The following is a 26077-nucleotide window of genomic DNA, read 5'->3' as shown; positions in this document are numbered from 1 at the left end:
CCCGTGCGCTGTAGTGCCTCTCCAGTCCGCCGGCTCGCGCCTCGCCAGCCAGCCACCTACATCCTGTACGGCTGTTTGGTTTCCTGTGCTTTTTTTATTGAAATGGTGGCTCCCTGATGCGTCCCACCTTCCACCACCTTCAGTGGTAATTTGAAAGTAACTAGTTGAGCCTTTTCCTGTGGGAGGTTTTTTTAATGTTCCGCGCAGCCGACGCACAGAACTTCGTTAAAGCGAGAACCAGCTGGTAAGTCGGCACTGGCGCTCGGAGTAGACGCTGGCTAACGGCCGGTTAGCCGGCTAGTGCCTACCTTAGCGTAGCGTAGCCTAGCTTAGCCTAGCATAGCTTAGCCTAGCCATGTTTTACTTACCGGCGTTCTTACGTGAAAAGCACCCCATCTCCCTCAAGCTACACGACAACGCTTTATGTCTTCTTATTTTGCCTCGACACGTTTTTCATAGAAAAGGTTCAGTAATTTGAAGCGCACTGACAGTTTAGCGTCTGGTCACCTCAGTATTTTATGCTTTTTAAGTGTAGCTAGCCGGTTAGCTGTTTCGCTAGTTAGACTTCCTTTACCAAGGATGAAACCCACGGCACTATTATCTTCCAAGCTTTCGTTGGAATGGTGTTTAATTGTCACTGCATGGAATGTGAAGTCGTACATCAATATAATGTATATTTTTATTACCAGCTGTGTAAAACGGAGAATGAGAAACTAAATTACCTGACAGAAATACAGTGTTGTCTATCTAGTGAAGAGTCATTGTTTATCAGGAAGAGTGGTTGCTAGTTACAAAGTGCAAACAATAATATTATGGACGTTGCCTGCCTGTCATATACGTGCTGTTTAATGATAAGTACAGAAATCTTAACCCAGTCTAGTTCCTTAGTGTCAGATATTAGAAATTAAAAGGACACCAATAGGTTAGTATTATGAGTCTTCTTTATCAAGCACATTTCTGTATACTCGTTACCTGTATACCGGTATACAAACTGAAACAAAATACAGGAGGACATGCTTTTAAATAATTAGAGGGGATGGTATTAATGGAAAGTGCAAGCTAAATGTGTTCTTATTTTTAGTTCAAAGAAAATTATGCCCCTACTGATGAATACAGTGCTTAAGCATAAACAAACAGATGTTTGTTAACCAGAGCTTTGTTGTGGCCTGCTGTGATCTATACAGGCATTATAACCTGGGTTAAGAGTGTCTTAAGGTCACCAGTTGTGAATTTGATGAGCACTATGTAACCGGTGTACTATAATTATAGCCTGTTATGTGTAACCTGTTTTCTTGGGGAAAATGGAAGAAGGTGATGTTTCTGGTCTGAACACCTCCACCTGTTTCATTCTAAGGTTGGGAATTGTGTGGCTTCTCAGGCTCTGAGGCCAGGGAATAGTTTTCCTTCTTTTTCCAGGGTTGGAAAGAAGAATGTGACATGAGCCTTTGAGAAATTGTCTGCGGCCAAGAGCGGAACAGCTTGTTTGCCGCAAAACATGCTTAGCATTTTCTTTTTCAAGTAGGAGCCCTGTTGAGAAACCTTTTGGATGTTAGTTGTTTTCTAGTAGCCACTTGTAAGTCCGTTTAATACAAATATTAGCCCTGAGGGTGCAGACGGTGTTTGTAATATGTTTTTGTCATGTTTGTGCTTTGCTCAGGCACTTCCGCAGGACGATGGACGAGCTGGTCCACGACCTGGTGTCAGCGCTGGAGGAGAGTTCTGAGCAACCCCGTGGGGGTTGTGGGGATGGGGGGGACCACGCCCTGGCAGTGGGGTGCCTGCTGAAGAGGCAGGCGCGCAAGAGGCGTGGCCGTAAACGGCGCTCAGACAACGCCCACCCGCCGTGGGAGTCCTGCCACCCCCTGAGTGAAGGCTCAGAGTCCAGCCTGGAAGACCACCGGGAACACCGAACCACCAGCCATGCCCGTGACAACAGTGACTCCGACGACCAGCTCTTGGGCCCCAAGCGCCGGCTTCCCCTGGCCCTGGATGGAAGGCGACCCCTGTGGCATGATGACCTCCAGGGGGCAGAGGGGCTGGGCAGCCGCAGCCTGCGCAGGCGGAGGAAAGTGAAGCGCATGGCTGTAGACCCGCCGTTGGAGGTCTCCGGCATGCTCGCCCCACCTCTGCCCAAGCCGCACGCCAGTGCCAGAGAGATGGGCCTGAACCCAGAGGCTAAGGGGCCCGAACTTGGGAAGAGCAGGGTTAAGAAGAGGAAGCTGACCACCAGCAGGCAGGGGGTGGAGGCGACTGACGAAGGTGTCGTAGTGGAAAGTGAGGAGTCCAGCCAAGTAGGCAAGGACAAAATGGACTATGAGGAGCACAAGGGATCAGACGAGGAGATGAGTGACAGGTGGCTACTCCTATTTAGGTTTTTTATTGTTTTTGAGAGGAGCAAGAAATTCCTTTTGCTGTAAACAGATCAGGATCTCCCATTATGATGATTGCTACGCACTATCTAATGACTCTGGAAAAGTTTAATTAATCATTTTCGGGCAGTAGTTCTCAACCCTGGGTCTTGGCAGGCAATGATTTGTCGCGCTACCTGATCGCTTAAGAAGTCGATTGAACTAATTATTACGGTAATTGAACTAATTTAGCATTCTGTGTCACTGCTCGGGATGTGAGCCATTTAAAGGGACCTGAAGAGGCCTCACACTGTGTGTGCACCCAGGATCAGAATTACCACCCACAGGGTTAATATATTCCCAAGTAGGGTTAAACGATATTGGGAGAAATTCACATTCAAAATAGTAGTGATAAATATTGCAATATTTATAAAACAAACAGTTGAAAATTTGACCAAAATAAACTATAGGTAAATGGAACTTATCTACCAATATAGTCTGCCAAATAAGTCGGTAGTATTGCCCTGAGTTGTGCCAGCAGACACCAGGCAGTGCCTACAAATCACTTGATTTTGCTTGAAATTGTCTTTATGGAATCCAAAATGTTTCCTTTCCCTGGAAGACAAATGTCTTTTGGTGACCAGTTCTTGTTTGCTTTTCTCCGTTTTACTCATAAATGTTAAATTTCTCACAAACGCACCACACAGTCTATGAGTGAGTCCAACGGCAAGGATGAAAATGATTATAATTGGCTTGTAGAGCGCGTACAGAGCTCATGCAAAATAGCCGCAGTAAGCTTTAGACTGATTTTTTTCAAAAATTCTATACTAGATAATGTTGAAAAGAAACCATAATTAAAATTGGAAAGCTGCTAAGTTTATAACAGTAAAAATGTTTTAGCATAACTCATTGATGGTCTCAATCCAGCTGACTATCGCAGTGCTTATGATGTGACAAGTGCATGTGCATAACATGCAATGTCGATATTAACATTGCATATTGTGCTGGCATATTACCAAGGCATTCTTTATTCTGTCTATTTTGCTCACGCCACATTCCTGATTTTAATCCCAAGATAATTGTCAAATGAATCCTCTTGACTTCTGAAAATCAAATATTGCCAGCTCGCTTTAATATGCTGGGTAGTGTATTGATGGGTTGTGATACTTCTCCTTAAGCTGTGCTTCCTGCTGCCCTATTTCTTTGTTGGTCCGTCTTGGGAGCTTAAAGCTACACTGATGTTTTGAAGTTGTTTTCCCATGTTCTTAGGCACAAATCGCTCGGCATTTCAGAAGCATGTTTCTTAAAGCAAAAATTCATATAGGTCCTCCGTTACTGCTCAGACGTACTGTTGATGGAATCAGCAACATTTTATTGCAGTAGTAATAAAACAAGCCCTTTCATGGTTAGTTTCCTGATGTGGGATTTTGATGTGTAGATGGCCGTTTTATATGATTCCCAGAGAGCTGCTGCACTTCTAAGCATGTTACCCAAATGATGGAGAAGCAGGTTGTGATCACTGCCCTTGTTTGCTCTTTCCCAAAAGAGCCTGCAGTGGTTTTTATGTAAGCGCTGAAACATGGTGGTTTGTAGATGTCCCCCGGTACAGAAGTTCATAGGAAACAGATTTTGGCGCTAGATGGGATACACCTGTCATTAGTCAAGGTAGTCAGTGTTCGATAAGTAGATTTTCGGAAGGCAGCCCGGTACACAAGCCTTAGGGGCTGATGATAATAGAAATGACTGCAGATGAAAAATGAAATGATCCTTTATTTGCACAAGTACAAGTACAGGAAAGCTTCTTTGTCTACCCCGTGTTGCTCACCTTGAGAGAAATTTCAGAGTTTGTTATTCTTTCAGTATAAATCCTCTAAAACTATTAAAAAAATCTGATTTTTACATGTTATGTTTTTGGGAAACTAGGGGTAGGTTTACCTGCTTTAGGGTTTAATCAAATGAATTTGAATTGATTTTGAATTCCTCTTTAATTTAATATGTTGATTGACTGTAATTTTTAAGAAATGTTTTTGTTATTTGTTCCTCTGTGGGTATGTCCTCATTTGTATTATCATATTTTCCAAACTTTAAAATGAGATTCTTTTAATTGAAACGCTAACTTAGTAGCTTGCCTCTGGAGTCTCACATAGTCGTACATAATTTGGATTTTCCAAAAACCCTAAAGGGACCATTCTTACTTTTCAGACGGATTTCTTTTATCATGCTTCTAATGTTGGGCAGTTATCTAGGCTACTTTAATTGTCTGTAATCGTATCCATGTTGTTGCTTAATTAGGCGTGTTTCATTGGGGTCATCGTGCGTTCTCTGTGTATTTATTGAGATCAGATGAAAAATTAGCAGAATACCTGATTAGTAACGCTGGAGATTCCCTTGGTCAGACTGCCGATGTCACACTTTGTGAGAGTGCGTCTAGCACCCCAACCCTTCTTTCAATTCCCCTCATATCATCAGTCATCGGCCTACGTCTTTCTTTTCTGTTGTTGGGCGCTCTGCCCGAGCGTTTGACAGCGGTCAAAAAGGTTAGCCATCCAAAGCCCATGATACATACGACCACTGACAGCCATCGGCCAAATTGGCCACCTTCCGGCGATTGCGGGGACCAATGGAAATACGGGGGACACTCTGCCGGTGGGACCATTCTACCGGGCCCCTCCGGCGAGCTGGTTGGCTTGTTAATTGCTTTGGAAGTATCACTATGAAGGGGAGTGCGTGGAAATGGGCTGCCCCCTTCCTGTTACGTGGAGACAGGTTGCTTCCTGGGATAACATGCCTGCAGGTGACCCTTAGGACCAGCTCGTCCATCGCTACCCATCCAGGCAGAGGAAAGGAGTTCGGGCCTCAAATTATACTTTACTCTCATAAAGTAATGAAGCTTAAGAAAAGGGGGATTTCCTCAGGCTAAGGAGGGATTAATATGCGTCTTCTGCGTTAAACGTTTGCAGAATAATCTGAGTCCTATGTGTCTTTGCCTGCTGAGCTATTTCTCCTTTTAGATGAGTGGATGTAAGGTACCCCCTTGATGTAGAGCGTCTGCTCCCCTGCCAGCCTTTGTGGCGAAACGCACTCTGACGGCGGAGATCTGTCAGGCGGTGTGGGGACCTGCCTGATGGATTCTCTCTTCCTGTACCCCACGAAGAAGGACATTAAATGCTGCTGGCCTCACTGTCACGGCGTGAGATTTATAAGCTGCAGGGCCGACATATTTTCATTACCGTTCCCCCGCGTTTCCCTAACAATCCCACCGGAGTTTCAAGCTTCGGCCAACATTAAAATATTCATCGGGTCGATACGGTAATGCTCAAGATGCCACACGTGCGGGGGCAGGGTCGGCGTTGCGGGAAGTGTTCGATTATTCAGGGTCATTTTTCTCAAGCCGGCACTAAGCTATAGGTTCTGTAGTACGGACTGTCCGTCTGACTGGAAGGTTGTAGGTTCAAGGTCCGGGAAAAATCATGCTGTATTATAGCTTGATGAACACAATCTGCCGGCAATTTAGAATTTAATAATGACAATGTCTTTCTGCCCGCCTATATATACACCTCCCATTCTTACAAAGTGGACCTTTAGCGTCCTGTTAGCGTTTTTGATCATTTTAAAAGTGGCTAATTCATGTGAGCAAGCTTCTGCTAATCACCGCAAATTGTACATGTATTCCTTTTGACCATCTTGTCTGTTTTTCTGTCTCTCTCGTCCCAGTGAGACTAGCAGCGTCAGTAACAGCAGTGATGGTGGGTTGTATACCAACGACGAAGGAAGGCAAGGTATCCTCAGCTTTTTAAGATTCTCGGCAGGCTTTTAAAATGTTGGTTAATATAATGATGCTCTTTAAAAGTGGATCATCTCAGTAGGTACATTTCGTTCCTCGTGCACGGATGTTATGGTTGTGGCGACTGCTATTTTGAAGCTGACCCTGCCTGATGCTGTGACATTTCTTGTTCCCAGGCGATGACGAGCAGAGCGACTGGTTCTATGAGGGCGAGCCGGGTGGGGCTTGTGGGATAGCCGGGGTCATCCCTTGGTGGGAGAAGGAGGACTCCTCTGACCTGGAGAGGGAGCTGTCCGACCCCGTTTTCAACAGCATCCTCACGGGCTCCTTCCCTATCATGTCCCAGAAAGCTCAGAGAGGTCAGTGACCTGCCCCCCCCCCGAAATATCTGTAAGAGGGAGGACGTATGTGCATTGTGGGGGTCTATTCTCCTTTCTGTATCTGTCCAAGCCGTCTGTCACGCATTGTCCTGCTCAATAGAAACACATAGATCCCTATTGCTGTTGTGTAGGATCATTATATTTCTGCTTAGAGGTTAGTGGAGCTGAGTCAGGAAAGCTGTTCATGAACATCTGCCTCCATGCTCTTCCTGTTTCTTTGAGTCATTCAGTGCCTGTCTGAGTACAAATTAGCATCAGATTAGCATTGCCCTGTCTGCCCCCCCCCCCATCTCACTTCAAAGCTACGTTTCCTTCCCAGTTGGTGGAAAAGCCCCGTAATCGCTGTTTGGTGTTTGTCGCCTCAGGTTTTCAGGCCAGGCTGAGCCGTCTGCATGGCGTTCCGTCTTCCCCGTCAGCGCCGACCGCCGTGAAGGTACGTCATTCATTTAGGGAAGGGCTTGAACCCCAAGGAAGCGGTTAGCAATACTGAAGATCCTGCAGTGCATGCTGCATACAGACCCGCTCAGATCGAAACCCCAGACAAGATGGATGAGCATCAAAGCGAGCAGGGCAGCCATCTTCACATGCTGTTTGTGGTCACGTTTGTGGCAGGCGGGGGGCGGGTTTTCTCTTTCTGGGGAGCTTACTTTGGGGCCCTGCCATTGTAGTGACTTTGGCCAACAGGGGGCCACCGATTCTTTGGGGCCCCATGGAAATGCGTGATTTGAGGGGTGGTAAATGGCACCGCTGGTGACAGGCGTGTTTTTTAATTGACAGTGTATTCCTGACAATGCTGCTCACTTGCTGTAGGAGCAAATGATTAGGAAATTCTTTTTTCCTTTTTGGGCTTTTGCTATCGTTATTGAATACTTCAGTTACACACAGTGGTTCGTAAGCCATTCCAGTTGGTGCTTTACAGTTAAACTCGCTGCCTGTAATTGATTGAGGATGTGTAATTTTCCACATGACAGGCTCGGGAGTTTCAGATCAGCGGCTGTGCGCGTGAGATGTGGCGTGTGGAAGCGTGCTGCTCCCGTCAGTACAGACTCCCCAGATTATGGCCACGTCCTGTGTCTGTGTATCTGTGTTACTGCGTGGTTCTTCCCGTCACTTCGCGGTGGGTTTCCCCTCATCTACACACCATGTGTTCAGACTGTGTTGTGCTTATTGTGTTAATGGGAGCCCCTTTCCTGTATAAAGAGGGTGGGGACGATGCCGAGGTCTTTGCGGTGACTTTCTGCCATGTGTCCTCTGGCGTCCTGTGGCCCCCTTGTTTCCACAATTCACTCTTCACGGACGTCCCTGGATATTTCCAGTACAAGCGGATTTTTATTGTTGCCTGTTTTGCAGTTTTACAAAGAAGATATAAGGTTTTTTTTAAAATACGTTTAGTGTCTGTGCCTATACAATATGAGAGTAAAAATAACACAATGGCAGCAACCCAGAGAGTCAAATGGTAGGTTGTAGCACTTCCTCTGCTTGTATCATCACACCTTTTTGGCTTTGTACTGGGCAGCCAGTTCAGTCCTTAGACGCGTCAGAGCCCAGATTGTCTCTGACAGGTCTGTACCGCTCTCTTTGACTCACATGCTCTGTTGTCTTGGCAGCCTGGCACTATGTTATTTCCCCCCCCCCCTCCCCCCTTCGATTTCCCATCTGATTCTACTTTACCAGCAGTAATTGGCTGATAGAGTACATGCTGTGGCTCTGCTGCCTTCATAACTCCTTGTCTTTTTATTTATTTATTTATTTAGCCAACGATACTAATAGAATTTCGAATCCACACCGCTGAGATCGTGCTGCGCGTGGATCAACGGTCATGTCAAGGTTCTGTCGGAAACACCGCGGTCTGCGTCCGTCTGCAGACCTGGCCGGCTCCTTGTTCTCCTCAGAGTCTTGGTGCGCCTCCCATTATTAGGAAATTAATTTGATTCTCGGACATTCAATCCTTCAGGTGAATGATTTAGCTGTCTGTTATTAGATGCGTTCCTGTCTGCAGTAAGGGATTATTAATACGCTTTCTCTGCTAATAGCCTTGTCTCCCAGGGACCCAAAGAGTATTGCTTATTTATAGGCTTTGAATAAGATTTTTCACTGGTGTAGAAATATCTTTTTTAAGACTTAAAAGAGCAGTAGTGAGTAATCGTATCAGCCCCAAAGTCCCCCTGTTACCGGGGAAACGGGTCACCACTCCCCCCTCGTGCTCTTGAGTTTCTGTTTGTCAGTATCTCTCAGTAACGAAAAGCGGACGTCGGTATTGGTAAGTGTCCTCCATCTGTCAGCAGTGGCAGCAGTCTGCTGGGCCTGGGCGAGTGTGAAGCAGGGCGAGGCATCCCGTCCAAAGCGCAGATCTTCACAGCCTTTAAGCTGGCGCTTGGAGGCGTGCCTAGGGGCCGCGGCAACATTCAGGACCGTAAACGGGGCCGAGTCTGTAGACTGCACCAGTCGCCGTATCGGCCAGGATGACCTCGGCACCCAGATGTTGCATGCTGCTGCGCGACTGCATGAGTCGCGTGGCTTATTTATGTGTTTAGGTTCTTATCCAGACATGCAGCTTGACAGGGGCCTGTATCACAAAGCGAGATTTCTTGCTTAACTTGTCGGACTTGAGGTTGTCTGGGCTGAATGTAAGTGAACGAATATAAAGTCCATTTAAATTGGGGTACCTTAAATCTGGCTAAGCAAGAAATCAGTCTTTGTGATAGAACCTAGGTGGTGTTTTGTGTTTGTGTTGTGGAACTGGGCAGCTACCCCCTTAGTTATATCTCCTTAAAGGTAGAGCTTTTGTCCCGTCTGTTTAGGTGCTGTGTGAATTACATGCTTACAATTCTGTCCATGTATTAGGTGTTTTGGAAAAGGGAGCCTCCCTGATTTGCTGATGTAAAAACGAGGGGGGAGACAGAAGCCGGGAAGTTTGTTTATCTTGTATCCTGCAGTTTTAGGGGGTTTTTTGTCTTGTTTACCCCTCACTCATTAGCCTCTAAGTGTCTGCTGAATAATTCAGGGCCAGCCACGCTGGTTTCATGGAGGTCAGATGGAGAGACGGTTATCACAGGTCATCCATTCTTGAATGAGATCAAGGTGACCTGTTTTTTTTTTTTTTTGTATTCAAAGAATGTTTTAACGGGAGATAAAAGTGTAATGATCTAAGGGGAGCTTTTTTCACCAGGGGAAGGCTCCCTTCGCCTATTCATTATGTTTTTAAAGGGACCCAAACGCCGTCCTGGCGAGGTGCCCTTCTCCGCACCATTATTATTTTATTGCTGCAAACGCAGTTTTCCTAACTTCCTCCTGCAGTCTAGTGACCCATGGGGGTTTTGGGGGGGGGGGGAGGAGCTCGGGGAGGTTTTATATGCTAAGTGAATAAACATCTGTGGTTCCTAAAGGTGCATCATTTGGGGAGGGGATGCCGGGGCTGGTAATTACGGCAAAAATAAGGCTTTTCGGGGGGGGGGGGGGGCAGTGTGTGTGTGAGACAGCCGCCTCGTAGCAGCATCCATAGATTCGGCGCGACATGGTCAGCCCAGTCAATAGCTGACGGGAAGAATGAGTGGCGCTAAATAGGGATGGGTGGGGGGGCACAGGCTCATAGCCCCAGCCTCCATTGTAGGGTTTCCCACTTTCACCAGCGTTAATTGATCTGAGAGCAGGCGACTAATTACAGTCGCTGTAATGGTCACCTTTTCAAAAGCACAGAAATATGAACTTTTCCATTACGAGCAGAGTGTGGAGTACCGCACATTTTAGCAATCGATTAAAAGGTGTTGGGACACTTTCTTCGCTCTCCTTGGCTTCATAACAGCCCCGCCAGACGGAAAAATTCATCTGCGTATTGCATAAGTAGAAATTTTTCTGTTTTTTAAATTTTATTTAAATATGGAAAGCATTCTAATACATCACAGGCAGAGATGTTTAGAGTACAAGAATATGATTTTAAATTTAATGCGGTCTAGTCCCTGTCAGAATGGTAGTCTTAAAGGAATAATCAATGTTTGTGTATCCATAATGAAGAAACTCAGCCGGTTAACTTCTAAAGGTCCTGTTTGGAGATTTCTCGTTTTATCCATATTTTGTCTCACACTACATCAATACACGAAAACATATTTTTATGTATTAAAGCAGTTTTTAAAAAATATATAAATCCACTATCTATGTGTGTGTGTGTGTGTGTGTGTGTGTGTGTGTGTGTGTGTGTGTGTGTGTGTGTATATCACAGTAGCAGTCTACATCTCAGTGCCCAGAGTTATGATGGTTCCATGTTCGCAAGCTAATCTTTTCGCTGTTGGAAGATGCGTCCCTCTAGTGTAGCCAGTGGTCCTCCTCGCCTGCACCCAGTCCGCCCCCCCCCCACCCCCGCTGCCGTCGTTCAGCATGTGTGCGGAGTTGCCGGTCACGGATGCGGGTCGCCACCTTACCAGGGGCCGGTGATGAATTGCAAATGGCCGGCACCCAGCACACATGCAATAAACCCGAATAAATCTTCGGTGTGTAATAATGACAGGAGCCGGGGGGGTGGGTCGAGGGGGGGGGACTGGCAGCTATAATGGCTTCGCAGTTGTCTCCCGCCTCACAACAGCTCTCTTATCCATCATTACCTGCCAGACCTCACAAAGGGACCAGGACGAGTTGGTCCGACGAAGGATGAGCTGTTTGCTGTCGACGGCACCGCCAGTCCCATCTGGCATGACGTAAATGGGCTTCTTTTAATTTCTCCCACTGGTTCCTCGGATCATTTTGTGCAGATATCGGACTCCTTGTGAATGGCCCGTTAGAAGTCCCTTTGTGCATTAAAGCCAGGATGTCCAGTGGTGATGTCACCGGTTTTTCTCTCTGTCTGCAGTTAAATGAGCACTGTGAGTCGAAATCATGGCGGCATTTACTGCCGTGACTGACACTCCTTCACCAAGGCCCCTAAGCCTGTCCCGTCCCGTTCTCGTCACAAGTTTATTGATCTCTGAGTTGCCTCTAACCCAGTGATTTTTTTTTTTCATTCTTTTTTTCCCCCTGACGTGTCATGAGCTTGACCAATGAATTTAAAGTCTTATTATGCTTAAATCTTGGCCACAGGGAACCCCAGCGGGCTGGGCCTCAGTGCCCTTCTGTGGCCTGTTGTGGCTTACAGTCTGATTGTGCAAATCTGCAATACTGTGCTTGCCATGCAGGGTCCTGACAGGCGCATGAAGTAAGCGTCACGAACAGCCCATCTCCCAGCTAAGATGTGAGTAAGTTGTTTCCAGGTAGTCAGAGTTGTTCCCAGCCTATTCCGGGAAGCACCTGGTGCCCTTGCCATGCATTTCGACATAATTTATGGTGGCACTTCAACATGGGCTTTTCATCTTTTTCCTGGCTATTTACTTTTATGTTTCTTTTTCCCTGCTTTCTTGGGCTGTCACATCTCCTCCCCCCCCCCCCACCCCGTAACCTGTAATTAAGCGATTGGTCTCCTTTCCTTTCACAGCTTCAGCTTAAGGTTACTGAATTTCTTAGAGGTATATGGGAGAGAATTTCAGGATCTGTCGTGGGTTCATGAGTGATGTTAATTGGAAGGAGTTGGCTGAGGATTGTAGAAGTGGGTTTAATGTAATTTTATTCCCTGTTTTTCATTGTGCTGAGCAGTGAGGTTTTCTTCTCTTCTGTGTGTTTGATGTAAATATAAGTCAGTTTTATGTTTACCTGGTGGTGTCTTTTTCCTACCTGCACAAAATCTACGTAAGGGCGTAGTTGACTGGAGTTTTAGCCCTAGCATTGCGGCAGACAGGCAGGTGGGCGGGCCGGTGATGTGTGTGATGTCAGTGGGTCAGGCCTCCGTGCGTGTGATTCGAAGGTGAACGGTTCAAATCCCAACATCAGCAGAATAGTGTTTCATGGGATTTGCGAAGTTTGAAAGAATTCTTATGTGGCTGTACTCATACTTGTACAAATGACAAATAAAGCATTTAATTTCATTTGAACAGAGTCTCATTCTGTAAAAACCTGTCAGATTGCCACTGGCTTGAGACAGTGAACCAGCCCACTGTGTGGATCATGGTCGTCTTGTTGCTGTTCTCTCGCATGGAAACGGGCCCGTGGTGGTGATCACAAAGACCCCTGGGTGCACAGATGCTGTAATCATGTTTTTTTAAATATTATTACTGGGCTCACACAGATGCAGATTGCGGATCTTTTGGGATTGCTACGCATTGCTTGAAAAATTCTATGAAGATTCAAGATTCTTTACCTCTTGTACATTGCTACATACTGTATGAATTCTTCTGGAAACATCAAAGCAGACATGTGACTAGGAACTAGAGAGATATGTATTTATGGAACAAATATGAAATACATAGAAGAAATAGAAACAGAAAATATAGCTAAATGTAGATATATGAAATTATAAAAGAAATGGCTGAAATAGGAAATACAACAAATGTGCAAAGTGTCTTTGTCCAATAAAGTATATTGTTAATTTATATGGGTGGTGTATCAAAGGTCAAACAGATTGATAGCAATGTGAAGCTTCGCATGAACTTGTGTAATTTCCTTTTGATATGTAGTAATAAATGTGTATGAAGCCCAAGCAGAGTCACTGTTATGGAGAGGAAAGCAGCGAAACCTGACAGCCACTGTCTTTTCTAGTCATCCGTCAGCTGGCTCTCGTCAAATGGAAGTGCTTGTAGTTATTTATAAAATGTTCTTGAGTCTTTGTGATTGTTTTGTATACATAAAATTGAACTGAATATTCAGCAAACACTCAGCTCTTGTGCACAAGGTGTAGTTTGTATGTGATAAGATGGGACAAGCGCTTTGCAGGCTAAGCTCTTAAAATTTTGGGGTTAAACTCTTATTTAGAGCACTGTAATGTGGAGTAAGTTATTACTCTTGTGAGAGATCTCTGCGTGATTCCCGTGCAACATTAATTTTACCTCTTGAGAGATCCTGTCCTTTTACTGTAAATAATTATGCCTGATTCAGTGACAGGCTGTTTATGGAGTCACACTGGCATTGTGTCTGATTTAAATCCCTGGTGGAAGAAGTCTGCCTTTCAGGCAACACCGTGTCCAGTGTGTGAACCAGGTGCTTATGTGGGCAATGTCAGCTGAGTGGCATAGTGGGGTTGTACAGTGGTATCACTAAGGATGCAGCTTCCAGAATCCCCTCTCTAGGCACTTTAAGGTACTGTAGATGAAGGAGGCGTGACCAGGAACTCACGTCCTCCTGGTTTGTGGGTTCAAGCCCAGCTCAGTGTCTGTGGAGCTGGTGTTTCTTGCTGTGCTTCTGTACGCTCTGTTGGCTGTTTGGTTTCCTCAAATCCATGCCTATCCACATCCCTGGACCTTCTCATGCACATCACTTTTTCTGGGATTGGCTTCAGAGTCTCCGCATGTGGATATAGACTTTATAAATGGGTTTGTTTTTACTAAAAAAACAAGCAGGTGTAGTTTGGATATGTCTTAACAGGCCATTTTGGGAGATATCGGAGTTTGGCGCACCTGCTCGCTTGTCTGTTAAGTGTGACCTTTAACCCCACAACGGAGGTCATCGAGGTCATCACTTTGTCACTGGTATCAGACCTAAACAGGTAGTTTTCACATTTATGCCACCAGTCTGATTACCTGCTAAGAGTGTATTATGCTCCTGTGTGTGTTCCCATTACCAGTTTCTGTTCAGATTCGTTGCTGTGTGGTATATTTGGAAGGTGGGATTACTGATTTTGTGAGGTGAGTTGGCCAGAAGTTGTAGCGCTGTATGTTTCCCAGTCCGTGTGGAATGTTTACTGTGAGCTTGTTGGAAAGCTCAGCCTTTATAGGGTGTCTGTCTGAAGCTGTACTCTGGCCGTGCAAAGCCGGTCTAGCTGCGATGGGGCCACGCAGTGACAGGCTCCGCGTCACACACACCCCGGTGCGGTTTTGTTTGTCCTTTGGTTTGCCGCGGCGTTCCCCGTCGGCGAGCTCGGGAGAGGAGCCCTGCCCGCCGGCGGCACCGTGTGACCAGGCTGCCGCGACTGCTCTGTGCTGTCGCTCATGCTGCCCTCAGTTAGCCAGTAGAGGCCACTCACATCATGCCGTTCAGGAGGTTCGGGCGTCCGATGAGCCAGCCGGGAGACACCTTCTCAGACTGGACCCTGACTTGCAGCTCGGAGAATGTGTTTTTTTGTGCTTCTGTGCGCAATAAAAGGGTGTTTAATAAAGAGAACACTTATGAGGTTGTAAGTCACTTTGTGCTCTCAGAACATAATTAAAAATACTTTTATATTGGTCTCTCACAATAAGATAGAAAGCTGTTCTCATAATATATTGCAGCTGTCTGCCCAGCCAGGAACTGGCACTGTTGGTCAGAAAGGAAATTATTTATGCTACACTAAATGACTATGTGTGAAAAGGGACCTTTGGAACAAAGTGTAATAATAATAATGCTCTGCTCTTTACTGTGACCACATGGCAAATTCTTAATTGGGATGCCGTTTTGAAAATGCAGTATTTTGTACTGCAGATGTACTTGTCTCTCTTCAGGAGTGGTGTGACTGTGTAATGTTACACGCGTGTCAGAGGCTGCAGCCTCTGACTAGTAGTAACGCTGGGGGTGGTCAGCTCAAACAGAGACACCTCAGCAATCGTTTCCTGTACCGTAATGTGCAAATTCACTGTTATTAGTGCTGTTTTGTCCAGTGCGATTATCAGTTTGAAGGCGTGTCTTATTGTCTGATTAGTTTCTTCTACCAGTGTATCAAATTTGACTGAAACTTGTATAAAAAAAAATAGATAAAAGTGCGGTGTGTAGATACAGAAACAAAACATTTTTGCATATTGTTGTACAGAATGCATCATTTAAAGGCCCGTCTATGGTTATTGCTTAATGAAACCTTCCTAATGTGTTTGAGAGAGAATATCAATAAACTGGTCATGCTTTTGATTAGGTTGATGGGGCCGCGCTTGGGGCCCTGCTTAGGCCGGCCCCGGCCGCGCTTGGGGCCCTGCTTAGGCCGGCCCCGGCCGCGCTTGGGGCCCTGCTTAGGCCGGCCCCGGCCGCGCTTGGGGCCCTGCTTAGGCCGGCCCCGGCTGCGCTCCACGCTTTCCCTCTTGGTCTCGGACTCTCATGTATTTTTCCGCATCTCTGACGCTGCAGACTGGCGTCCCTGGGCAGGGCTGTAACGAGAGGCTGCCTCGACTCTCCCAGGACCCCCATCACCACGAGTGAGTACTGTCGCGGCACCAAGAGCGCCTCTCCTCATCAGGTTCATGAATGACATGTTGTGAGGAAGGGGAGACACAGGACACTGGCAGTGCAACTCTTAGAGGTGTGGTTTGCTGTCTGTTGCCACTTGTATCTGTGATATTGTGGTACAAGCTGCTCCAGGCTGGGTCCCCCTTTTGGGTCAGTCCTGGTTATTGTCTGGTCTGAGTCACATGTCTGGGTCCTCTTCGATCATTGGTAATACAGTGCTTATTTCCGGGCCATCGCACACTCTGACTGGACCCATTTACTCTCAGTTTAAAGCGCCCCCCAATCATGTGGTCATCACTAGCGATTAAGGTTGAAGGTGGACTGTCAGAATGGCCCTTTCTGAATGCTGAAGTGTAATCTTTCTCTGTTCCGCAGCCCTTGGTTTGGTCCAGAATCCAGAAGGGAACATGGACAGGTGAGAGAGCCTCACAGCCTGCTTACAGGGTATTTTTTTCTTAAACATAAGGATATAGAAACCTTACTGTTACCAGGACCCCAATATATATACAGAACCTTGGGAAATAAGTATTGTTACACCCCTAACACTTAATCATCTCAAATCGAGTAACATTGATCACATGTACTCCTCAAAGAACAGCATAAGTAAGGACCCCCCCCCCCCCCACCACCCATTGGGACTAGAATGACTTCCTGTAGGTGCATGTTCAGCTTTAATTACGTGCCACATTGTGAGTGTATGTATGACTTTAAACATCTCGTCCTATCGTGCGGAAAACTATCAAATTAATCGAGATTGCAGGAAGAAAAGTATATTGAAATAAATGACCGTGGGACTGTTTTTTTATTTGCCCAATTATTTTTATTTTTTCCTTAAGTGGTCCTGGTCACTCTTACATTTAAACAAATTATTTGTCTGACTATTTTCGTACATCATAATTTAATGTTTCCTCAAACTTTTATTGAAGTTAATGGCTCGTAAACATCGCTTCTAGTTTAAGATGTGTGTTGTATATCATTATTTTTAGAGTGAAATGTCTTCTGATTGCATTACTTAGATTGTAGTTTAAGGGTATTTCAGCTGGGTATTTATGTGTTGAAAAGCAATAGGAAAGGCTTTTTATTTTTAATGTTGGTAATTATGTTGGCAAAGCCCTCCCCGCTTTTCTTGAAGAGGGTAATTCTACCTTCATTACGATTCTCCTGGATATAGTGTTTTCAAAAAAGATCCACTCCTCTGGATCGTTAGTGCGGGGAGCAGATTAATGATTCCCTGTGAGCTTTGTCAGTGGTGGCAGCCAGAGTGTGGCTCGCACACGCCGACAGTGCCCCCCACGCTGAAGTTCTGTCCGTGTCCCTCCCGTACAGCTGCCGTGGGACACCCGGACGGACAGGGGCCATCGTAGGAGCTGCTCATTAAAGACGGCCAGCAGGTGAGCAGCGCTTGTCCGTCTGTCCCCCCCCCGACGTCCACATCTGTCTCTGGGGGCTCATTTCGGGCTCCCGGCATGGTTTCCCGAGACAAAGAAAACCTTTCCCCTCTGGACTTGGATCCTTTGTACCGCATGTACATCTGTTTGTTTCAGCTTTTTGTGCCTTACTGTCGTCATGTGAAGAGGGTTACATGTTTAGCATGGTGGTTTTGCACAGCTAAAACCAGCAAGAGCTCTACGGTCATTTTTTCCAGAGAAGATTTTCCAAACCAAGGCAAAAAGGACCCCTTCATAGGTGGCCATCAAGTAATACTGTGAAAGCATTTGAAAATACTTTGTAAATGTAAAAATAAAAAGTCTCAGGTGATACATGTCAGTGGTGCTTCGGTCGCATGCATGGATGTCCAGGCTGCTTCAGAAGTGTGCTTCCCTCACAAGCATGAACCGCACTCAGATGTGTTAGGGGTGTCTGTGATTTTAACAGAACTGTTTCCTGTCTAATAATCAGTTTGTTTGACAGGAAATTTGAGGTTTTGTTAAATAATGAATCTTTTTGGACCCCACCTGGGTAATGTCTTGTTCCTGAGCCCGGCACAGTGAGTGCTGGCAGCCACAAACGGCCAGGCCCCCGAAACGCCCGGGTTTGACTTCGTTATTCACCTTGATTTTAAATGGCTGCTTTTTTTTCCACTCTTTTTAAAATGGTAACTGCGAAACGTACTCTTGGTGATTGAATTAAAAATAGCGAGGCAGAGAGCTCCCCGTAGGTGAAAGTGACCCACGCGGATGTTAGGAGCAGTGAAGCAGCTCCTCCTCGAAATATCCTTCACGAGATGACGAATTCGGGGTCGGGAGCGCGCCCACCTGCCAGCCGTTAACGGCCTCTCCCAGTTACCACAACCAAGGCTTTTTGTCAGTTTCAGCGAATGTGAAGTCATTCGGTCCAGTTTGAAGTTTCTTTTGAGCTTTTCTTTTTTTTTATGACCAATTTACTGGAATGTTTGAAATATTTGTTATGCTGTTCTTGTTCTATACATTGAAAATTGTTCCTCCATCTTCAACTTTTTTTTTTTTCTTCAACTTGGTTTTGTTAAACAGGTGGACACCCCCTTCACCCCATCTCCTCCCTTGCTTTCCCTGTCATCCCCCCCTTGCTTTCCCCCTTCCTTCCCCCTTGCTGTCTCCCCCCTTCTTTCCGCGCTCCCTCACTCATGGAGGCGCTCGTCATTTCTCACCTTGGTGGCGGTGCCGCTCCCCCCCGCCGCTTCCCCCTGACGCCCAGCGTCCATCTTAGCTTGCACGCGACTCTGACTCTCGCCCTCTCGTCTCTCACACCTCGCTGTTCATTTACCCAGAAACACCTGGCCCAGCTCACAGCAGAAACAGTTTGCCGTCCTTTTATTTGTTTGGCTGGCCTTCTCTCCCCCACATCTCCTCTCTTCTTCTAGCTCACTCATCTTTCTCCTCCTGGCCTTCATTTGGTTTCTTCCCTCTCACAGCAGTGCTGTATCTGGTAATTGGTTTGGTTTGGTTATTGTTATTGCCCCTCAGACTGTAAGTCACCGTCTAAAGGTTGTCTCCTAAAAGACAATAATAATCACGAATGACTCGCCTCATCTACCACCGATGTGCGGCCCTTATCATAAATCTCTCCCTCACTCCCGCTTCCTCCTTTCTCCCAATCTTTCTCCCTCCCTCATTCCCTCCCTTCTTCCTCTATTATGTTGTAATCAAGGTGAGAGGAATTTATGGGTGACTTTGTGCTGAATATTACTGTTGAATTGCTGTGTCTTTTCAGCTAGGTTGCTGACACCCAAACTATATTAACTGTGTGTTTTTATAATATAGTATCATTAAATAGGCAATCATATAGTTTTATGTTGAGGAAAATTAAAAAAGGGGTTTCCTCATTTAACGTCAATGGGCAGGAAATGGCACTAATTCTCATGGAGGTGGGAGGTGATGTATGGCCTTATACAGCGCCCCCATTGGGCTGCTCAGCGGGCTGGCCTCGCTGTGGTCACGTGCCTGTCTCTGCTCCCGCTGGCCTTCTTGCATCAGCAGGCCCAATGCAGTACAGTGAACTCACAGTAACGTTGTTGAAGACTCTGTCGTCTTCAGATTTAAATCCTTTGTGTTTTCTTTCACGTTTTCCTGTTTACTCACTCTTATGCAACGTCCACTATATTATAGTGGTGGAATGACAGAAGAAAATCTACCCCCTCATACCCATGCCCATCATTGTGGGATTCCGAAGACCTTTTCTGAGTGTCTTGGGTAATTTAAAGTCTTGGGGTTTATTTAGAAGGTCTGCATCCCTTGACTTGTATTTCGGATTCCTGTTCAGTCTGCTCTTCTTTAATGACAGAGTTGTGGGATTCTTGTGGGAGTTTACATGTGCCTTCCTTTAACACTGACGCCGCTATTCTGTCTGTTTTCAAAGTTTTATATCTTTACATGACTTTTATTCCTCTCCCCTGCCTTTGGCACAAGTTTCCTTGGCTTCCTGCTTCAGACTACGGGCAGGGTTTTTTTTTTTTTTTGGTGGGGTCCTGCTGCCACGACGACTCTAAGTGTCAGTGAAAGCAGACTAATGCTGTTATGGCTCCAGCCTCTACGTGAAATTCAAAGTGGCATTTTGGGGCATTTTTCCGCTGCACCAGGTACCAAACTTTTGGTACTTCGAGAAAGTACTGAAAGTACGGTACTTCAACGTGTTGGTTTTCCACTGCCGTAAAAACTGGTAGCGGTGCCGATTGACATCGCAGCGCGACGCGGGGTATCTTGTACTGAATTCGAAAAATGGCTATAGTATATTATAGGGCTTGGTGATGTGCAATATTAATACAAACATCACATGTTATGCACATACAATTCTTACATCACTAGTCAGCTATATCAAAATAAGGTCTTTTCTTACTTTCAATTCTGTATGGACATTACAGCACGGGGGTTAAAGTTTCACTAAAATATGTTTACTCTATTACTGTCATACTTTTAGATTCTTATGTTTAAAAATCAGTTTAAGTTTACCTCTGCTGCTTTTTCATGAGCGCTGCATACGTTATCCGAGCCAATCGTAATCATTTTCATCCTTGTCGTTTGAATCACTCGAAGACGGGTTTGTGAGAGATTTATGAACTCCATTTTTGTTTTATAAATACCCAAATATTTATTACATTGTGTTCATCCTTTTTTTTTCTTGTCATGCCATCCAGATCTTTTTGTTTTATATGTTCTTACAACGAAATTGCATTTTTTTTAACGTTTAACATTATTCTCTGAGTTCGCTGCTGTTTTCAAGGCGGCGTTTGTGTTGTGTTTCAGCGGCTGGTTATTTGCATATCCATTCGACAAAGAAAGCATTTCAAGTCCCACACCAAAGTACCGAAGTACCAAAGAAGTACCCCAGCTGGTTTGCCATTTTCGGTACTGGAACTTTTGGTACTGGTACTCGACCGGAAGTCAAAGTACCAAAAGTATCGTTTTTGTTGAGGTATATCTCTTGCTGCTAACTGCTGCGGTCTGAGCCACCATAACTGGCAAAGCTGTTATGGGACATGGACTCAGAGGGTGTGCCCATTCCGGCGGGGAAAGGGGTGGACCTGCCATTCTTCCATCTCTTGCCTGTGTCCACCTCATTCTGACAGCTGCTCTGTGATTATTGTTGCAGGCAGACGAGCGGACACCTGGGCTCCCTGTGCACGGGCGACATCAAGAGGAGACGCAAGGCACCGCCAGGAGCCGGGCCCGTCCCTACGGGTACGATTGGTGGCACTGCCCTCAGCCATCCTTATCTCTGATTGGTGACTGAGGGCATGGGGGGGGGTGCATGTCTGAGCCCTAATCCTTGCTACACTGTAAATTACATCAGTTTCTCTTAGTGCTTCTAACCATCAGTTTATCGTTGAATTCATCCCGTTGAAGATTAACGTCAAAGTACAAATAAGTAAAAGAAAAGGTATGAATAATTTGAGAAACGAGTGGCAGAGTTAACGATTTTGTGGCACGGGAGGAAGGGGATTTCGGCTGTAATCCAACCCTTTGGGGACATCTCCTTGCAAAAGGTAGCTCTCGGTGAAAGCTCAGCATTTCCATACCGGACATGGGAGCATGCCACCGGGACCGGTCACTTTCCACGACGAACAAAGAGTCCAGATGTTCGCCCTCGTCGGGTCGCCAGCATGTTTATTTATTTAATGCGCGCCTTTTGTTGTCGCACGGCCTCTCTGCCATATGCACGCTGTCACTAGCCAAGCGCATTCTGGAAGCTTTCAGAGTGTGATCTCCCACGGAACGGTTCCTTAGCTAACGTGCCTAATTAGAGAATGTGTGAAAGAACAGTAAGCCTGGTGCTCATCTTGGTTTCAGGTGTTTGAATCTTTAATGAGACCTTTGCTCCCTACCTCAAAGAGCAGGGTCTGTCCCGAGTGTAGGGTCAAGTCCTCCGTGTCACCAGAGGGCGCTGTCAGTTTGCCTGGTTTGACCCTTCCGACCCTGCCTATGTTTAGCAGCCCACTTTTTTTTCTCTTCCTAATTGTCTGTTTTGTTAAATAAGTTGACATATGGTGAAGAATGGAAGTTAAAGTCAATACAGTGAACCAGGGGGTTCTTTTTTTAAAATTTAAAAAAGAAAAATGTATTTATTATTTCTTTAAATGTTGCAGCTGGTTTAGTGTGGACAGACAGTTCCATGTCCTGAGTGTACTGAACAGGCCTGGTAGAGTTAAAGACCAAATTAGCACTGTGATATACTTTTTGCGAAATGGGGAAATATTCAAGTGTGAAAAAATGTCTGTTTTCCCTGTAATTCCACAGGCGCCTTAAACTCTGGAGGTCTTTATGCCTTTGATTTGTGGCCACTCCGTGAAATCAACTGACAAAGAGGCAGATAATAGTCCTTCCTTTGTAATCTCATGACAGGTCTGTGATGGTATTTGGAAATTATCTGAAGTAAAAGATCCGTGGCGGGAAAATCGTGGCTGGGAGCTTAGCAGTGGGCGACATGAAGCCATTAATAAAAGCACAAAATGGTGAATCGCGTCTATTTATTTGGAGTGTCTTACAGCTCAGTGTAGATAATAAGCGCATTAAACAGCAGACAGAGAGCAACAGCAACAGAAAGTCTGTATGTTGTCCAAGTCCTGTGCACAGACAAAGTGTTTAAGAGGCATTTTTAACTACATTGGACTGCATAGGGCTGAGGCCTTCTTGGGGTGTTTTTACGAGGGGGGGAGGTACTGTCATGCAAGAGAAAGGGAAGCCCAGTATGGACAAGGAGCCACCAGTACTAATCAGTGGCACCATAATCTGGTTAATGGTCTTAGCTATGGCATGCTAAATTAATCAGTCATGCTCCAAAGGTATCTGAACATTCTTAATTTTGACCCCGGACTGCGGAAACACTACTGAGGCACCAGGTGGCGTAGTGGCTATGGCCCTGTGAGAACTTGTGAGCTGCAGACTGTTTCTTAACCTACAGTCCGTGGAGGACACGCTGCGTTGAACAAGTGAGCCCAGGGTCTGAATCAATGAAGTATCTGTGGGTAAAGAGTGGATAGTGTTGGTTGAAAAGCTGACTGGGAGGGGAGCGGGCCACTTCGGACGGCCCGCTCCCCAGACGGCTTTCACTGCCATGCCGTTTCATTAAGAGGCTCTGCTGAAATTGATGAGCAGGCCCCTCGCAAATCTGTTCCTCCAGCTGTCAGGTGTCATGGGGATTAAACAGATGTGTCCCCCCCAAGCGGCCGTGCCCTGACTGAAGCTTGTTTACAGATTTCGCCCCACCTCTTGGTAGGTTGTTAAAGTCAACGTTGCGGCACCTTGAACCTCATAACGTGCAATCGATGGCTCTTGCAACACTGGACTGAGACTCAGCACTCTTCTCTTGCACTTACATCAGTTATTGTTTTCTTTCACACCTTGTCTAGCTGTAGTTTTCCAGTCCCAAGCGACTAACTTAATTACACTTCAAAATGAACTATTATGTTTTTTTATGGAGTATGTATATATTATTTGTTTTCATCTGGATTTGTTTTCGTCTGCTGTACGTATGTTCAGAGCTTTTTGTTTAATTATACGCTTTCCCCCAATAATTAATGTAAATAAAAGCCCACTCTACCTTTCTCCTCTGGCCATGTGCAGCCGGCAGCTTGGGTATTCCTCTCTTGTCCATGATAACATATCCAGGGCCAAAATTCACCCGGCTGCTTTTGCACCTTGAGATTATTTTCCTTGAGCGCACTCACCAGGTGAGCAGAGAGACATTCACAAATATTTTTGTCTGTTCCTCGATGTAATTTTCCTCTGATGGGAATCGGCAGCATCCAGAGCAGAGTCTGCCTCTCTAGGATGGTGTCCATAGAGAATCACCCATAGAAGGATGTTCTCAAGAAGTAGCCGATTGCTGCCTTAAAGTTGGGAGCCGAGATATCAAGAGAGAAAACGATTTCCAGCCCTTTAAATGCAGAGTGGACACTAATAGGTTAAAGTTATGGATTTTCCCATTATTTCCAACGTCTATTAAAATCATGTTTTCTGTTCTGATTTTAATCCTCAATAGTTATGTTCAAAACTTTACCAGTAAGACTGAAATTAAGTAAATGTCTATTAATTTTATAGCTTTTTATAGTTTGTGACTGTTGAGCAGTATATGAATCAATTTGGCACTGTTTGGATTAAGACTGAAGTTAAAATGATCCTGTTTTAATTGTGTGTTCATGAGCTCTACCACTTACTGTTTCAGCATTCTCTACCCTGCTTGTCATTTTCATTCTTTTCATTTCTTAGAAAGATGCCCGTTTCCTGGAATCTTCTACGCTGGTTAAAATAAGCCCATATCTACTGTGTTTTTTTTCCGGGTAGGATTAAACCCGTATCCCTTTCCTGCTGCAGCCTGATTCCTTCTTTGATTATCACGCCCCTAGATTTGGGGCTGCAGAGGGTGGCCGCAACGTCCCCCTGCCTGCCGTCTCCCGCCCACTAAGGGCTTAACCTCGCGGCGTAGCAAATCCCCGCGTGCTGCTTGCTCATTTCACGGTGAGCAGCTGCCTTGGATTCCGGCGTCTCGTTCGGACTTTGCGGCCAGGGCCAGGAACGTGTTGCGTGGCAGCTTTGTGGCTTTGAAGTCACGGGTTTCGGATTTCTGCGCGGGGTTTGGGAGCCGTACAGACTTTGCGTCGAGGGAAACGGCCGCAATGGTGCTTTTTCGCAGTGCAGCCATTGTATGCCAGCTGTCCTCACTTCTGAAGCTGTGTTAAGATGATCACCCAGCCTTAGACTCGTCCGGATTATCCTTCACCCACTGACCTTGCTTTCCTTGGCATTCACAGGACTGGTGGGTGAGAATGCCCTGCCCATCCCAGAAAGCAACGTGGGGAGCCGGATGCTGCAGACCATGGGCTGGACTCCGGGAATGGGGCTGGGACCCGACGGAAGGGGCATCACAGAACCCGTTCGGGCCCTACAGAGGCCAAAGGGAGCAGGGTTAGGGTTTAACTGAGCACCCCCCCCCGCCCCACGAGCAGCCCGTGCTACCACAAGCCTTGAGACCTGACTTGGAAAATCATCCCGGTCCGGTTCCCTAACCCTCCCGGACACCGGCCGCGGACCGACCTGCGATCAACCCCAAGGAGCGGCTAAGCAAAACACGGGAGCGGAAATGAGTTTTAAGAACAACTGAACCGCAAATGTCTTATTTTAGAACGAGCCCACGCTGAAACGAACAGACCCGAATGTGACACCCGGGGCTGCAGGATTGTCTTTTTGTCTCCAGTGAGTGTGCTGCATTTGACATTCCCCTAATCAAAAATATTTCTTCCCGCAATCAGCATTATTCAGAATTAAGAACTTTGCTCTAGGACTGAGCTGCCAGACAGAGCTGAATGACGGGTCGATCCTTAATTCATTGTTAGTTAAAAACAATTGCTGAAGAAGCACCGTTGTGCTGGATTTAATGTTGTGTAGCTTCCCGTAAATTTTTGTTTTTATTGTGTTTTAATAGCTATTTTTTTTAACTGCTGAAACCACCAGCGGGCCCTAGAAGTCAGCATGTATCTCCAGAGTACAGAGAGAGGTAAATGGGGGGGCAGATGCTGTGTATCCTCACATACCAAGGGTGCTGGGAGAGGCGGGAGGCGGGACTCCTGGTCTGAATCGTCAAGGATTTATGAAGGATGTCCAGTAACAGTATTCAGAAATGAGATGCCTGGTCAGTTGCATTGGATTTCTAGGGCCAAGCTGTACAAATGGTAGCACGAGAGCCCTGTGAGTTTTGCGTGCTTCTTCAGACCTAAAATTTTGAGGGAAATCCTAATTGAAAGTGTATCAGTTTTATTCCCCAATCTTTAAATGAGTGTCAGGGGTCATGAATGTTTGGATATTAGCTGTTCCGATTGTGCCGTTTGTGGATTCGTGTGCTGTGCGGCTCTGGGGAGACACCCTCGGTGCTGGGGCTCACGTGGACAAAGTGTTGTCACAGAAGCCTCCTCAGTGGTACCAAGGTTTCTAGCAGGAACTTAACAAAGCCCAGACCACAAGGAAAAAAAAAAAACGACAAAGCTGTGTTCCCCTTACTCTTATCATTCCAAATGTAACTCAGTGCTGCAAACTTGAAGAGAATCCACCTATGCAGTTTTGTAAAACATTCAGACCTTGTGTGTCGCTGAAGCTGCCGTCTGAGTTTGGGTGGCTACTTATCTGAAGCTCACGAACCGCCTGACGGGTTCAGCACCACCAGTGATAATCAGTTGGTTTTAAATCATTAAAAACATACAGTAAGAGGCATGTGGGAAATGGATTATTGGAATTGGTTTCCCTGTACTGATTTTAAGAATAAAAATTAAAAAATGTCATTTCTTGTTTTGTTTCTCGTGTGTGCAGGGAATGATGTAAAATAATGATAGTGACTTGTGAAGGTTTCCTGTCCACGTCGAAAAGGCTTCATGCAAAGCTACTGTGCAGTTCCTTTTGGTC

The 26077-nt window shown here is 45.9% G+C and overlaps 1 protein-coding gene across 2 annotated transcripts; it reads left to right on the top strand.

Moving 5' to 3' along the window:
* On the top strand, nt 1-25956 carry gpatch2 (G patch domain containing 2). Of its 2 annotated transcripts, none has more exons than XM_023807019.2 (10): nt 1-244; nt 1658-2353; nt 6063-6127; nt 6309-6491; nt 6878-6945; nt 15615-15682; nt 16089-16128; nt 17040-17104; nt 20778-20866; nt 24436-25956. In XM_023807019.2, exons 1-10 carry the CDS (start codon nt 195-197, stop codon nt 24603-24605), a joined length of 1494 nt encoding a protein of 497 aa, XP_023662787.1. In that variant the 5' UTR covers nt 1-194; the 3' UTR covers nt 24606-25956. The 2 variants fall into 2 exon arrangements, with proteins under 2 accessions (XP_023662787.1, XP_072558783.1); XM_072702682.1 differs by lacking the exon at nt 1-244 and adding an exon at nt 364-464.
* Nucleotides 25957-26077: the final 121 nt, after the last annotated feature.

Source organism: Paramormyrops kingsleyae, chromosome 19 (genome assembly GCF_048594095.1).
Source record: "Paramormyrops kingsleyae isolate MSU_618 chromosome 19, PKINGS_0.4, whole genome shotgun sequence".
In the NCBI taxonomy this organism is placed as follows: Eukaryota; Metazoa; Chordata; class Actinopteri; order Osteoglossiformes; family Mormyridae; genus Paramormyrops; species Paramormyrops kingsleyae.
Note: the sequence above shows the minus strand (reverse complement) of the source record. Positions and strands in the feature narration are given on the sequence as shown.

What these genes read in the sequence shown, in the direction of transcription:
- gpatch2 (XM_023807019.2), top strand. Translation starts at nt 195, where the DNA reads ATGTTCCGCGCAGCCGACGCACAGAACTTCGTTAAAGCGAGAACCAGC. An exon ending in CAGCGCCGACCGCCGTGAAG is followed by an intron (nt 6,946 to 15,614) that starts GTACGTCATTCA and finishes CTGACGCTGCAG; the next exon opens with ACTGGCGTCCCTGGGCAGGG. An exon ending in CAGGACCCCCATCACCACGA is followed by an intron (nt 15,683 to 16,088) that starts GTGAGTACTGTC and finishes TCTGTTCCGCAG; the next exon opens with CCCTTGGTTTGGTCCAGAAT.